Genomic DNA, 13,400 nt, shown 5'->3' on the forward strand with positions numbered 1-13,400 from the left:
AATCGAGGGATTTTTTTATTTAATTGATCAAGCCAGATCTTTTCCTCCTGCGGAATAACGAAACCAAGACTACCACAATAGTAGCCAAAACGGCAAACACGGTTATCGAAGAAACAGCGATCCACACCTTGATGCTCAACTTCTGCTGGCCTAGAGGAAGGAGACCAAAAAAGATAAAAAACGGTGAGAACATGAACAGCTTGAGATCACAGCAAAGAGACCTGTGAATAACAGTAGAACAGAGTTGGACTTTGGACCTTAGAGGTCATCTAGTCCAAACCCCTTGCCCAGGCAGGAGATACCCTACGCCCGTGATAGCGAACCTATGGCAGGAAGTCGGCAAGCAGGCCGCTTCCGGCCTCCAGAGGGCTTCGGGGGATGGGGAAGGATGTTTTCGCCCTCCCCAAGCCCCTAGAAAGGCTCTGGAGCCTGGGGAGAGAGAAATCACAACAATACAAGAGCAAACAATAGATTTAAACTTAATGTTAACCGCTTCAATCTTGATTGCAGAAAATATGACTTCTGTAACAGAGTTGTTAATGCTTGGAACGCACTGCCTGACTCTGTGGTCTCTTCTCAAAATCCCCAAAGCTTCAACCAAAAACTGTCTACTATTGACCTCACCCCATTCCTACGCGGTCTGTAAGGGGCGTGCATAAGAGCACCAACGTGCCTACTGTACCTGTCCTATTGTTTCCTTTCATTATATCCAATTAATATACTTATTACATACTTATGCTTATATATATATATGCTTATATATTATATAGTTACTTTCATGCTTATGCTTATGCTTATATATACTGTTGTGACAAAATAAATAAATAAATAATAAAAAAAAAACAGGCCTATCGGGCCCACCAGGCCATTGTGTGCCACGAGCAGGGTGGTCGCACGCACATACATGGGGCGCATAGCATTATGGGTGTGGGCACATTTGCGCGTGACCCCCTCCTCCCCCATACTCCTAGCACATGATGGCAAAAAGCTTAGCCATCCCTGCCCTATGCCATTCCGGATAAACAGCTGTCCAGTCTATTCTTAAAAGCTTCCAGCGATGGAATTCATATCTTCTTCCCCCTTCTCTAGGTTTTTCGACTTTCGGCACAGTGCTGCTTCTGCCCTCTGCTGTATTCACGTAACCTGGCCCCCAAGGGCACCCAAAAGCCTTTGCACAATTGCTACAATAATTAAGGATGACGTACCTTGCATCTTAAATTGCTCCTCTGGTACCAAAATGACAGCGTGTGGCAGAGTCACAACTGTAGTCTTTTCCGTTGCCGCTTCTGTAGGCAGAAAATTGTGTTTTGTTGCCATAAGACGACGCAATCCAAAAAGCCACTTTTTAGTACGATGGGACTTCATCTCCCAGAATTCTTAGAGATTTGACATATGTATGTGTATGTATGTACGTATGTATCTGTCTGTCTGTCCATCTACCCACCAACCCATCTAATATCTGTCTGTCTGTCTGTCTATCCGTCTGTCCACCCATCCACCCACCAACCTACCTATCCATCCATCCATCTCTTTTTACGACCCTGTAGTCCCTTAATTCAGGATAAAGCCAGGGCTACTGGATGGAACTGAGCATTTACTGGCCAGATGCCCTTCCTGACACCACATAAGAGTTCACAGCAGATATTTTTTCTTTGCGCACAAGGGAGAAATATCTGCCGCTACCTAGGATTGAACTCTCAACCTTCCTGAATGGGAGACAAGCACCGCTAGGTCACCACACCGCTCTCATCTGCCTGTCTGTCTGTCTGATTTATCGAACACCGGGTAAATCTGGGTGGCTTAGAATATGAATCCATCTAGAACAGTGTTTCTCAACCTTGGCAATTTTAAGATGTGTGGACTCCAATTCCCAGAATTGGCTGGGGAATTGTGGGAGTTGAAGTCCGTGTACCTTAAAAAGTTGCCAAGGTTGAGAAACAATTAAGAAATCAGGTTGGTGTTAAATGTGGAAAACAAATTGAAAGGAGGCGCTAGCTGTTGTGACCCAGGCCCAGGTAGGTGGTAGGAAACTCAGTCAGTGAAAAAACAAACAAACTTCATTCGAACAGCTCAGAATTACTTCATTCTCAGTGTAGTTCAACTAAATTAAAGCAAATTCCTCCCAACACAAATTCCTCAGTCCTATCTTGGTCCAATTAGGCAAACTGCCAAAGGCCTTTCTTGGCAAACGTTCACAAGTCACAAAAATAAATGCAAGACGTAGATGAAGCAGAAGACGAAGCTACCAACATTGTTTTCTGGCAAAGCCCAAACGCCATTGCTGGTCTGTTTTAAGCCTTAAGGGAGAGGCCAATCATCTCTTGGCCCTACTCCCGAGTCGTCCTCTTTGCTTGGGCTGCTCTTGCCTTCTGGCAGCTCTTCTCATGCATGCATTAGGAACAGGCTCCTCCTGTTCTTCTGCCTCACTACTGTCAGCCTCTGGAGGCTCTGGAGTCTGCACCTCACTTCCCGATGGCCCTGGCCTCACCTCAGCCTCATCGCTATCTGATTCCATTGCTAGCTCCGCAAGCTGCTGGCGGACCACAACACTAGCTTAGCCATACCTTCGTCCCTTTTTTTTGGCCTTTATCTCAGCTGAGAACTTTCAGGACGAACCCCTTACCTCGTCGTTTTCTGGAAAAACGAGGACACTGAGAAGTACACAGGGGAGAATCTGGATGATGTCTGTCACAGATGATAACGCTGCAGTGAAAATAAACCTAAGAGAAGAAGAAAGTTGTCAGCCCACCAGCTCCTGTGGATCAACTAAGAGGCAAAAAACACAGTAGGGCTACTACACATTTACAATGAATTTAGAATAACAAGAGTTGGAAGGGACCTTGGAGGTCTTCTAGTCCAACCCCCTGCTTAGACAGGAAACTCTACATCACTTCACACAAATGGTTATCCAATCTCTTCTTAAAAACTTCCAGTGTTGGAGCATTCACAACTTCTGGAGGCAAGTTGTTCCACTGATTAATTGTTCTCACTGTCAGGAAATTTCTCCTTAGTTCTAAGTTGCTTCTCTCCTTGATTAGTTTCCACCCATTGCTTCTTGTTCTACCCTCAGGTGCTTTGGAGAATAGCTTGACTCCCTCTTCTTTGTGGCAACCCCTGAGATACTGGAACACTGCTATCATGTCTCCCCTAGTCCTTCTTTTCATCAAACTAGACGTACTCAGTTCCTGCAACCATTCTTCATATGGTTTAGCTTCCTCCCAAGAATAAAGCTGAACAAATAACTCTCAAACTGCTATATAGGTAGTCCTCAACTTAATGACCACAACTGAACCCCAAATTCTTAAGTTCCTAAGCGAGATAGCCGATAAGTGAATTTTGCCCCATTTTACAACCCTTCTTAGCCCACTTGTTAAGTGAATCACTGCAGTTGTTCAGTTAGTAACCCAGTTGTTAAGCAAATCCAGCTTTCCCCATCAACTTTACTTGTCAGAAGGTCGCAAAAGGGGACCAACATGTCTCCGGTATACTATAACCGTCATAAATACGAGTCAGTTGCCAAGTTGTCCAAATTTTGATCACGCGACCCATGGAGGCTGCTGCAACAATCTTAAGTGCGAAAAGCAGCCATAAGTTCCCTTGTAACTTTGGCCATTAAATGAATGGTTATAATAATAATAATAATAATAATAATAATAGTAACAACAGAGTTGGAAGGGACCTTGGAGGCCTTCTAATCCAACCCCCTGCCCAGGCAGGAAACCCTACATCATCTCAGACAGATGGTTATCCAACATTTTCTTAAAAATTTCCAGTGTTGGAGCATTCACAACTTCTGGAGGCAAATTGTTCCACTGATTTAATTGTTCTCACTGTCAGGAAATTTCTCCTTAGTTCCAAGTTGCTTCTCTCCTTGATCAGTTTCCACCCATTGCTTCTTGTCCTGCCCTCAGGTGCTTTGAGAACAGCCCAACTCCCTCTTCTTTGTGGCAACCCCTGAGATATTGGAACACAGCTATCATGTCTCCCCTAGTCCTTCTTTTTATTAAACTAGACATACCCAGTTCCTGCAATCGTTCTTGCAATAAGTTGGAGGACTACCCGTGTTCAATTTTCAGCAGTAAAAGCGTAGGAAATTCCACCAGCAATTTTCGGCAATCATGCAAATGAATCTGCTACTAATGAGGGAGAGAATTCTGGGGACCTACACCAAGAATAGTGGGGGTGGGGTGGGGATGTTTCTATATGGGCTGCTTAAATTACAGCAGCAATTTTCCAATTACTGCCCCAGTTACAGCAGGAAGAAAACAATCTTGCAAGGATTTTTAGTGGTAACTCACGGTATTGGACAGAGCTTTGCCGTCGGAGACAAAAGCAAATGCCTTTACTTCAAATCTTTGACGGAAATTAGCATAACTGACCCCCGGGCCGATTGGATGGAAGATGGTTTTGTAATTATCAAGTTCGTATTCACATCTATGAAAAGAAGCAAATCAGCGTTAATAAAATGTGCATTCTTCTCTCTTTGGAAAATCTGCGGGGATGGATTAGAAACAACTAGCCGAGCAGTGTATTTTTGTATAATAACAATAACAGTTATTATTATTATTATTATTATTATTATTATTATTATTATTATTATTATTATTATTATTATTATTATTATTATTATCCTGTCTTCAGGGACTGGCTGTATTGTTACGAAGTAAAGGTAAAGGTTCCCCTCGCACATATGTGCTAGTCATTCCTGATTCTAGGGAGTGGTGCTCATCTCTGTTTCAAAGCCGAAGAGCCAGCGCTGTCCGAAGATGTCTCCGTGGTCATGCGGCCAGCATGACTCAATGCCAAAGGCGCACGGAACGCTGTTCCCTTCCTACCAAAGGTGGTCCCTATTTTTCTACCTGCATTTTTTACGTGCTTTCGAAACTGCTAGGTTGGCAGAAGCTGGGACAAGTCACGGGAGCTCACCCTGTTACACAGCAGCACTAGGGATTCGAACTGCTGAACTGCCGACCTTTCCGATCAACAAGCTCAGCGTCTTAGCCACTGAGCCACCGCATACCCTTATTACCAACTAATGCTGCGTAATTCACGGTTCTGCATATTTACACCACCTTTTTGCACAAGGTTTGAGCCACACACTCAGTGTGAATGCACTCTAATGGTTCTCCAGCTGCATTCATAACTGGTGTTCCTTAACTGCATCAGGTAGAAATGCAATTACCTTTAGACAACATAAACCTGGTTGCGTGTTCAACTCTGTTAGGTTTTTATCTTGGATGATTTGGTGAGAGGCTCAAGACTCTTTCTCCTTGACCTCTTCCAGCATGAAAGTTTGAACTAGTGGTTAAGGCACCAAGCTAGAAAGTGAGAGGCCATGAGTTCAAGTCCCGTCTTAGCCATGAAAACCAGCTGGGTGACTTTGGGCCAATCACCAGGAGACGGTGAGTTCTAGTCCCGCCTTAGGCATGAAAACCAGTTGGGTGACTGAGCCAATCACCAGGAGACGGTGAGTTCTAATCCCGCCTTAGGCATGAAAACCAGTTGGGTGACTGAGCCAATCACCAGGAGACGGTGAGTTCTAATCCCGCCTTAGGCATGAAAACCAGTTGGGTGACTGAGCCAATCACCAGGAGACGGTGAGTTCTAATCCCGCCTTAGGCATGAAAACCAGTTGGGTGACTTTGGACCAATCACCAGGAGACAAGTGACTTCTTGTCCCGCCTCAGGCATAAAAACTAGCTGGGTGATTTTGGGCCAGTCCTTCTCTTTTCAGCCCAACCCACCTCACAAGATGGTTGTTGTGGGGAAAATAGGAGGAGGAAAGCGCATTGGATACATTTACAAATACGAGTTGTTTGGAAAAATAATCAAGGCAGGATACAAGTAAGAAAGAAAATAAAGGCCACTTACCCATCAACCACAATGTTCCAGCGTAGCAAAGAAGTAGGTTCTAAGGATAGGGTAGCCCAGCAGTTCTCCAACATTAAATGGATGTTTGGGTCATTTCGGTTAAGTACTTGAACTTCCAGGAAAATGGGCTCTCGCAGGTATTTCACAAGTGGATATTGGTCGTCTGTGTAAGGAACCGAGTAGGATTGATCTGCAAAACAAGAAACCATCTCTGGAACGGCTACTTCCTGCCCAGGGCTGCCAACTCTGGTGGCATTCCAGGGGTGAAATCTAAAAATTTTCCCTACCGGTTCTGTGGGCATGGCTTAATTTGTAGGTGGTCAGGTGACTGAATGGGCATGGCCAGTAATAATAAATCATAAAATATACAAAACTTGGAAGTGCACTGGTCTACCTTCTTTAAAAATAGAGGCACCGGTCTACTAATTGCCTTTTTTTTGGAAGGCACCGATCTACCTTCTTTAAAAATAGAGGCACCGGTCTACTAATTGCCTTTTTTTTTTGGAGGCACCGGTCTACCTTCTTTAAAAATAAGTTTTTTAATTGTATTTTAATTTGTATTTATATTATTGTATTTTTACTTGGCTGTGAACCGCCCTGAGTCCTTCGGGAGAAGGGCGGTATACAAATTTAAATAATAAATAAATAATAAATAAATAAAAACAGAGGCACCGGTCTACCTTCTTTAAAAATAGAGGCACCAGTCTACTAATTGCCTTTTTTTGGGGAGGCACTGGTCTATCTTCTTTAAAAATAGAGGCACCAGTCTACTAGCCACCTACAGCGCTGATCAGCTGTAGTGCAGTCCTTTGAAGCACCGCGGCAGTCATTTAAGGCCGTTTGCAGCTTTATCACCACCGAGAGTTTCAGGGACAGAGAAGAGAACAGCGAGAAGAGAAGAGAAGAGGAACAGAGAAGAGGAACAGCGAGGCGTGTGCGGTGGTAGTGGGGGGCAGAGATTTTTGCTACCGGTTTTTCGAACTACCTGCCCCCATCGCTACCGGATTGCGTGATCCGGTCCGAACCGGGAGCATTTCACCCCTGTGGCATTGCAACAAGTTGTCATTTGCTTCCAAGTTGTCATTTGTGACTCCAGGATCTTTAACCCAGTTCCAAAAGCCCTCAGTACTTGTGCTGAAAAATGTAGTTATTCGAGGCATCTAAAGTCCTCTTTTTTTTTTTTTCTCCATTTCTCTCAGCACATTTATCAAGTTTTATTTCATGCCATTTCATTGATCGCTTCAGTCCCTGTGGGCTCCAGGCAGTTAAAACTGGATTTCAAGTTACAGTAGTGTTTCCAAATTGGAAAAATACTACATAGGCAGCTGTGTTTTAATTTAGCCTTTTAAACGTACGACTTTCTAGTTCGGCAGCCTTTTAAGGCACACGCTGTTTTGATAGAAGACAAAAAAAAAAACCCAACGTGCACGTAATTATGTTTATGTGCGTTAATTGCACACCCGAAGGAGACTTCAATTTAAATAGGCCATTAGGGCACCCTCTTTCTTCCCAGTGTCTTTTAAAAACAAAAGGACATCATTTGCAGCAATTTAGGTCATTTCTATAATGATGTCATTATGCAAATTACAGAAATCATTACAAAGTGTGTAAATTTAACTCTTTGGATATTTTTAAAGAGCTTCATCCAGATAACTATGGATACATTGGATCTACGTTACCTGAAACTTCTGGCAATAGCCATAGCACTTAGACTTATATACCGCTTCACAGTGCTTTACAGCCCTCTCTTAAGCAGTTTACAGAGTTAGCATCTTGCCCCCCAATAATCTGGGTCCTCATTTTACCCACCTCAGAAGGAAGGATGAGTCAACCTTGAGCCGGTCAGGATCGAATTCCTGGCAGTGAGCTTTGAGTTAGCCTGCAATACTGCCTTCTAACCACTGTGCCACCACTCCTTCCTTCCTTCCTTCCTTCCTTCCTTCTTTCCTTCCTCCCTCCCTCCCTCCCTCCCTCCCTCCCTTCCCAAGCAATAGCAGACTTGTATATTGCTTCACAGTGCTTTTACAGCCCTCTCTAAGGGTCAGTCTCTTGCCCCCAATAATTTCGGTCCCCATTTTACCCACCTCGGAAGGATGGAAGGCTGAGTCAACCTTGAGCCTGATGAGATTCGAACTGCCGAATTGCAGTCAGCCGGCAGTCAGCAAAAGTAGCCTGCAGTACTGCACGCTAACCACTGCGCCACCGTGGCAAGCAGTTTCATAAACAAAGAATCCAATTCTCTGAAATCAGTGTTTCATAATCTTAGCAACCTTAAGGGATGTGGACTTCAATACCCAGAATTCCCCCAGTCAGCCACGCTGGGAATTTTGGGAGTTGAAGTCAACTTATCTTAATTGTTGCCAAGGTTGAGAAATACTGCTCTGGATCCATGATGGCGAACCTGTGGCATGCATAGCCATAATAGTGGGCACGCGAGCTCAGCTCCGGCTCAGCTTCCTGCCTCCGGAAGGCCTCCAGGGGGTGATGGGGAAGGCCCATTTTTCTCTCTCATCTGGCTCCAGAGCCTTTCTAGGAGTCTGGGGAGGGTGAAAACAGCCTTCCCCACCCTACCCCACACCTGGAGGCCAAAAATGGCCCGTTTGCCAACTTTCGGACCCTACCCAGACTCCGAGAAAGGCTCTGGAGCCAGGTGAGAGAGGAAAATGAGCCTACCGGGCCATCGCGTGCCAGGAGCGGGGAGAGCAGGGGAGGGGGATCGTGCGTGCATGCACGGGGGCAGGGCGCATAGAATTATAGGTGTGGGCAGGCAAGTGCGTGACCCACCCCCTGCCCCCACCCCCCGACACGCGATGGCAAAAAGGTTAAGCCATCACTGCTCTAGATACTGGAAGGAAGACGATGTAAAACTGCAATGAAGAAATACCTCCCACCACCTAGCCATGAATTAAAATGTCTCACCTGGATAAATGAGAAGAAGAAGAGAAAGTGGACCTTGGTTGATGGCAGGCTGAGGAGGAGGAAGTGTGTTTATCCTGACATTCAAGGAAGTATCGGCACTCTCGTACGAGCAAACCACCGTCAACCTGGAAAGAGAAGTTGAGTAACGTCAGCCCTTTGAGGTAGTCCGGACAGGTAACCAGAAACCACACCACGCCCACCAAGCCACACCCACAGAACCACTTGTAAAAAAAATTGGATTTCACCACTACTTCGATCCTTCCGAGGTCAGTAAAATGAGGAGCCAGATTGCTGGGGGCAAAAGGCTGACTTTAACTGCTTAGAGAGGGCTGGAAATTATATTATAATAATATCAGAGTTGGAAGGGACCTCGGAGGTCTTCTAGTCCAACCCCCTGCCCAGGCAGGAAACCCTACACCATTTCAGACAAATGGCTATCCAACATTTTCTTTAAAACTTCCAGTGTTGGAGCGTTCACAACTTCTGCAGGCAAGTCGTTCCACTTATTAATTGTTCTGTCAGGAAATTTCTCCTTAGTTCCAGGTTGCTTCTCTCCTTGATTAGTTTCCACCCATTGCTTCTTGTTCTACCCTCAGGTGCTTTGGAGAATAGCTTGACTCCTTCTTCTTTGGGGCAGCCCCTGAGATATTGGAAGACTGCTATCATGTCTCCCCTAGTCCTTCTTTTCATTAAACTAGGCATACCGAGTTCCTGCAACCGTTCTTCATATGTTTTAGCCTCCAGTCCCCTAATCATCTTTATTGCTCTTCTCTGCACTCTTGCTAATTCATCTGCATTCAAAGATTTTATTTTCCCTGCCAAGGTTCAGTCAGAGTTTCACGTCTTCCAATGTTGTTTTTAGTCAAAAAGTTCTCTTCTTAACCAACCCATCCGCTCAGATCGGCAGTATTCTCATTTCATAGTCAACGGAGGGGTGGATGAGAAGAATGAAAACCTCTTTCATTTCAATTCTATTATTCTTGCCCTCTTGCATTTGAAGGACTGTAGCCTATTTCTTACGTGACTGGGTTTACACATCACCCTCGTTCATAATGTGAATTTCGGCTTTAGTGGGTTAAATAAAAGCCACCCGCCGTATCGATCTATCACAGTCTAAAGATTAGCGTGTATTCAAATGCACGTTTACACAATAGCGCAAAAACCCGGCTTTAAAATGATCATCCTAACTAAAAATGCTGAAGGATTGATTGATTACAGAAATCGCCACGTAGCAAGGCAGAGACATACCTATCCAGTTACGATTTTTTTTAAAGCAGGAGCTGGGTTTTTCTGAAACCTCTTTTGTTATCTGGTGTTCAATCATGAACCAACCAAGAGCAGGGGGAGGTTATTCATTCAATCCAGAATTAATAAAGCTACATCAATGTTACATAATTGAGGTCAATGGCATAAACTCTTATTAATATTGTCTGCACACAAGTTTCAAAACAATGAACTCTGCACTGAGTGATAAACCCGGAATTTAAATTTTATCCATCGCTTCCAAAGGTTACTGAATGGAGCAGTGGTGGGCTTCAAATTTTTTTACTACCGGTTCTGTGGGTGTGGCTTGGTGGGCGTGGCTTGGTAGGTGTGGCAGAGGAAGGATACTGTAAAATCTCCATTCCCACTCCACTCCTGGGGGAAGGATACTGTAAAATCTCCATTCCCACCCCACTCCTGGGGAAAGGATACTGTAAAATCTCCATTCCCACCCCACTCCGGAGGGGAAAAATACTGTGAAATCTCCATTCCCACCCCACTCCGGGGGAAGGATACTGCAAAAATCTCCATTTCCGCCCAATCAGCTGGGACTTGGGAGGCAGAGAATAGATGGGGACGGGGCAAGTCAGAATTTTTACTACTGGTTCTCTGAACTACTCAAAATTTCCGCCACCACCGGTTCTCCAGAACTGGTCAGAACCTGCTGAAACCCACCTCTGGAATAGCGGCTAGGCCGATCGGCAAAATCAAATTTTGATTGTATTTATCATCAATGCATATTGCAAAAAACAAAAAAACCCATTGCAATCCTACACATGGGTGGTCTTGAGCAACGCTTTGCAACCCCAATTTTGCTGGCATTGCGCACGAATGGGAAAGCACAAATACCCACAGAAAATCGAGGTATCTTGATCGCCACATAAAAGCCAAGCCAGATTCACCTGAAATCGCTGTCTCTGGAGATCCAGCGTGGGGGTTGATCTGGCCAAACAGAACTCACTTCATTTTCATAAACCATTTTCTCACCAACAACCTGGAAGCGCAAAAGGGTACAAATAGTCCTCGGATTATAACCATTCGTTTAGTGAACCTTCGAAGTTACAATGGCACTGAAAAAAAATGACTTATGACCGTTTTTCACACTTACGGCCATTGCCACACCCCTGTGGTCATCATCATCATTTAACGACCCCATAATCCCTTGCTGGGTGGTGTCTGGGCAACTGAATGGAGCTAGCAGGGTGTTTACTGGCCGGATGCCCTTCCTGTCGCCAATGTGGAGGTTTTCTCAGCAGATAAATTCCCATTGGGCCCAGAGAGAGAAATAGCTGCCTCTCTACCTAGGATCGAACTTACAGCTTCCTGACTGTGAGGCGAGAGCTCCACCTCTAGGCCACCGCACCACTCTGCAACACCCCTGTGGTCACGTGATCAAAATTCGCCCACTTGTCAACTCATTTTTACAACGGTTGCAATATCCTGGGGACATGTGATCCCCTTTTGCCATCTTCTGACAAGCCAAATCAGCGAGGAGAGCCAGATTCACTTAAGAACTGTGTTACTAACTTAACTACTGTGCCGATTCACTTAATAACAGTGGCATGAAAGGACGTAAAATGAGGCAAGCTCATTTAACAGATGTCTCCCTTAGCAACAAAACTTCGGGGCTCAATTGTGGTCGTAATTCAAGGGCAACCTGTATCGGTGAAGCAGGAGAACCAACTGGGTTCATCTGAAGGAGGATCTCACCTTCACCGTGGTGCCGCAACCGTTCAGTGGCACACGGAACTGGACTCGGTCTTTCGAAGGTGACCAGCGGACGGGCCCACAGGTTGGGTCTCTAAGCCTGAGGGTATCCAGGTTTAAGTCCGGTTTCGTACTGCTGCTCGCTATCTCAAAATCCATGTGTCCGTCTTGAGTGCATATGGTGACTGTAAGGAAGTTGGGGATCAAGTCATACACCATGATTAGCCACAATGAGTTCAACTGAAGAGAATATATGTAGCTCAGGGTGGAATCAGGGAGTTCTTGGTCTTCTTTGAGGGAGATTGGTTGGTTGGTTGCAGACATTTTATGACCCAACTAAGGAACATCAACAACGTCTGTCTGATTTTGGACCTTTTTTTAGTACAGATGGTCCTCACTTAGCGACCATTCAACCTTACGATGGATTCCTCAAAGATTTTTATGGCATATTGAACATATTTTACCACAGATACTTCTCACTTAGTGACCATTCAACGTTACGATGGATTCTTCAAAGATACTTATGGCATATTGAACATATTTTACCACAGATACTTCTCACTTAGTGACCATTCAATGTAATGAGATTCCCCAAAGATATTTATTTCATATTGAACATATTTTACCACAGATAGTTCTCACTTAGTGACCATTCAACGTTACGATGGACCTTCCAGAGAGACTTACGACACATTTAACATATTTATAGTACAGATAGTCCTCCCTTAATGATCATTCGATGTTACGATGGATTCCCCAGAGATACTTATGACCTATTGAACATATTTTACTACAGATAGTTCTCACCATTCGACATTACATTGGACTACCCAAGATACTTATGACATATTTAACATACAAACACAGATAATCCTGACTTACCAACCATTCAAAGTTACAATGGATCTCCCCAGAGATACTTATGATATATTGAACATATTTTACTACAGATAGTTGTCACGGTGACCATTTGAAGTTATGATGGACCTCCCAGAGAGACTTATGACATATTTAACACATTTTAGTACAGATAGTCCTCAGTTAGCTTAAATATAAAACCCCAATATCCATCCCAGAGAGAAAGCAGGCCCAAAATTATAGCTTTATCATTTGTGCGGGGGAGAGAAAAGGAGGAAGAAATTGCTAAAGGATCTAAATTCACCAGGAAAGCCAAGCCCATGTCAATTTTTTTGGTCAGAAAACGTGCAAATAAGGCAGAAAGGTGTGTGGATTTTTGTCAATTGAAGTAGAAAAATGGAAGTGGCATGTTCTCTGCATTGGGGCTTCCGAAGATGGTTGACCCATAACTACGGTAGCATGTTTAAACCTTCATAGGCCACATCTGAAGATCTACCTTTAAAAGCGATGTTAAAATCCTCACCTATTGGTGCATTTTGTTCACAAGGGCATTCTGGATAGCTCACCATGGTGGCTATTTCCCCACGGTAGTCAAAATTCAACATCAAGGACTCAACGTACAACTGAAAACCTGAGCAATCATGATCTCTGTAGACCTAGAAAATCAAAAGAGAAAATTATTCCACTGCTTTCATCCGTTTCAATTTTAAGACAGAGGAGTGGTTAGGGCTGAGGGTTAACCATTTAATATTACATGGGTTGAGAGCGGCGAGAATTGTATT

General features: G+C 44.3%; 1 protein-coding gene across 3 annotated transcripts in view; it reads right to left on the bottom strand.

Moving 5' to 3' along the window:
- The window catches only part of ZP2 (zona pellucida glycoprotein 2), a 25,328-nt gene continuing 11,928 nt past the window's right edge, over nt 1-13,400 (bottom strand). For all 3 annotated transcript variants that reach the window (XM_058157664.1, XM_058157665.1, XM_058157666.1), the window contains 9 exons: nt 13,142-13,274; nt 11,764-11,945; nt 10,956-11,047; nt 8,791-8,915; nt 5,872-6,061; nt 4,299-4,434; nt 2,624-2,720; nt 1,206-1,286; nt 1-150 (listed from right to left, as the gene is read on the bottom strand). In XM_058157664.1, coding sequence (XP_058013647.1) covers nt 20-150; nt 1,206-1,286; nt 2,624-2,720; nt 4,299-4,434; nt 5,872-6,061; nt 8,791-8,915; nt 10,956-11,047; nt 11,764-11,945; nt 13,142-13,274 — 1,167 coding nt within the window. In that variant the 3' untranslated portion in view covers nt 1-19. The remainder of the gene's footprint in view (nt 151-1,205; nt 1,287-2,623; nt 2,721-4,298; nt 4,435-5,871; nt 6,062-8,790; nt 8,916-10,955; nt 11,048-11,763; nt 11,946-13,141; nt 13,275-13,400) is intronic.

Source organism: Ahaetulla prasina, chromosome 14 (genome assembly GCF_028640845.1).
Source record: "Ahaetulla prasina isolate Xishuangbanna chromosome 14, ASM2864084v1, whole genome shotgun sequence".
NCBI classification, from domain to species: domain Eukaryota; kingdom Metazoa; phylum Chordata; class Lepidosauria; order Squamata; family Colubridae; genus Ahaetulla; species Ahaetulla prasina.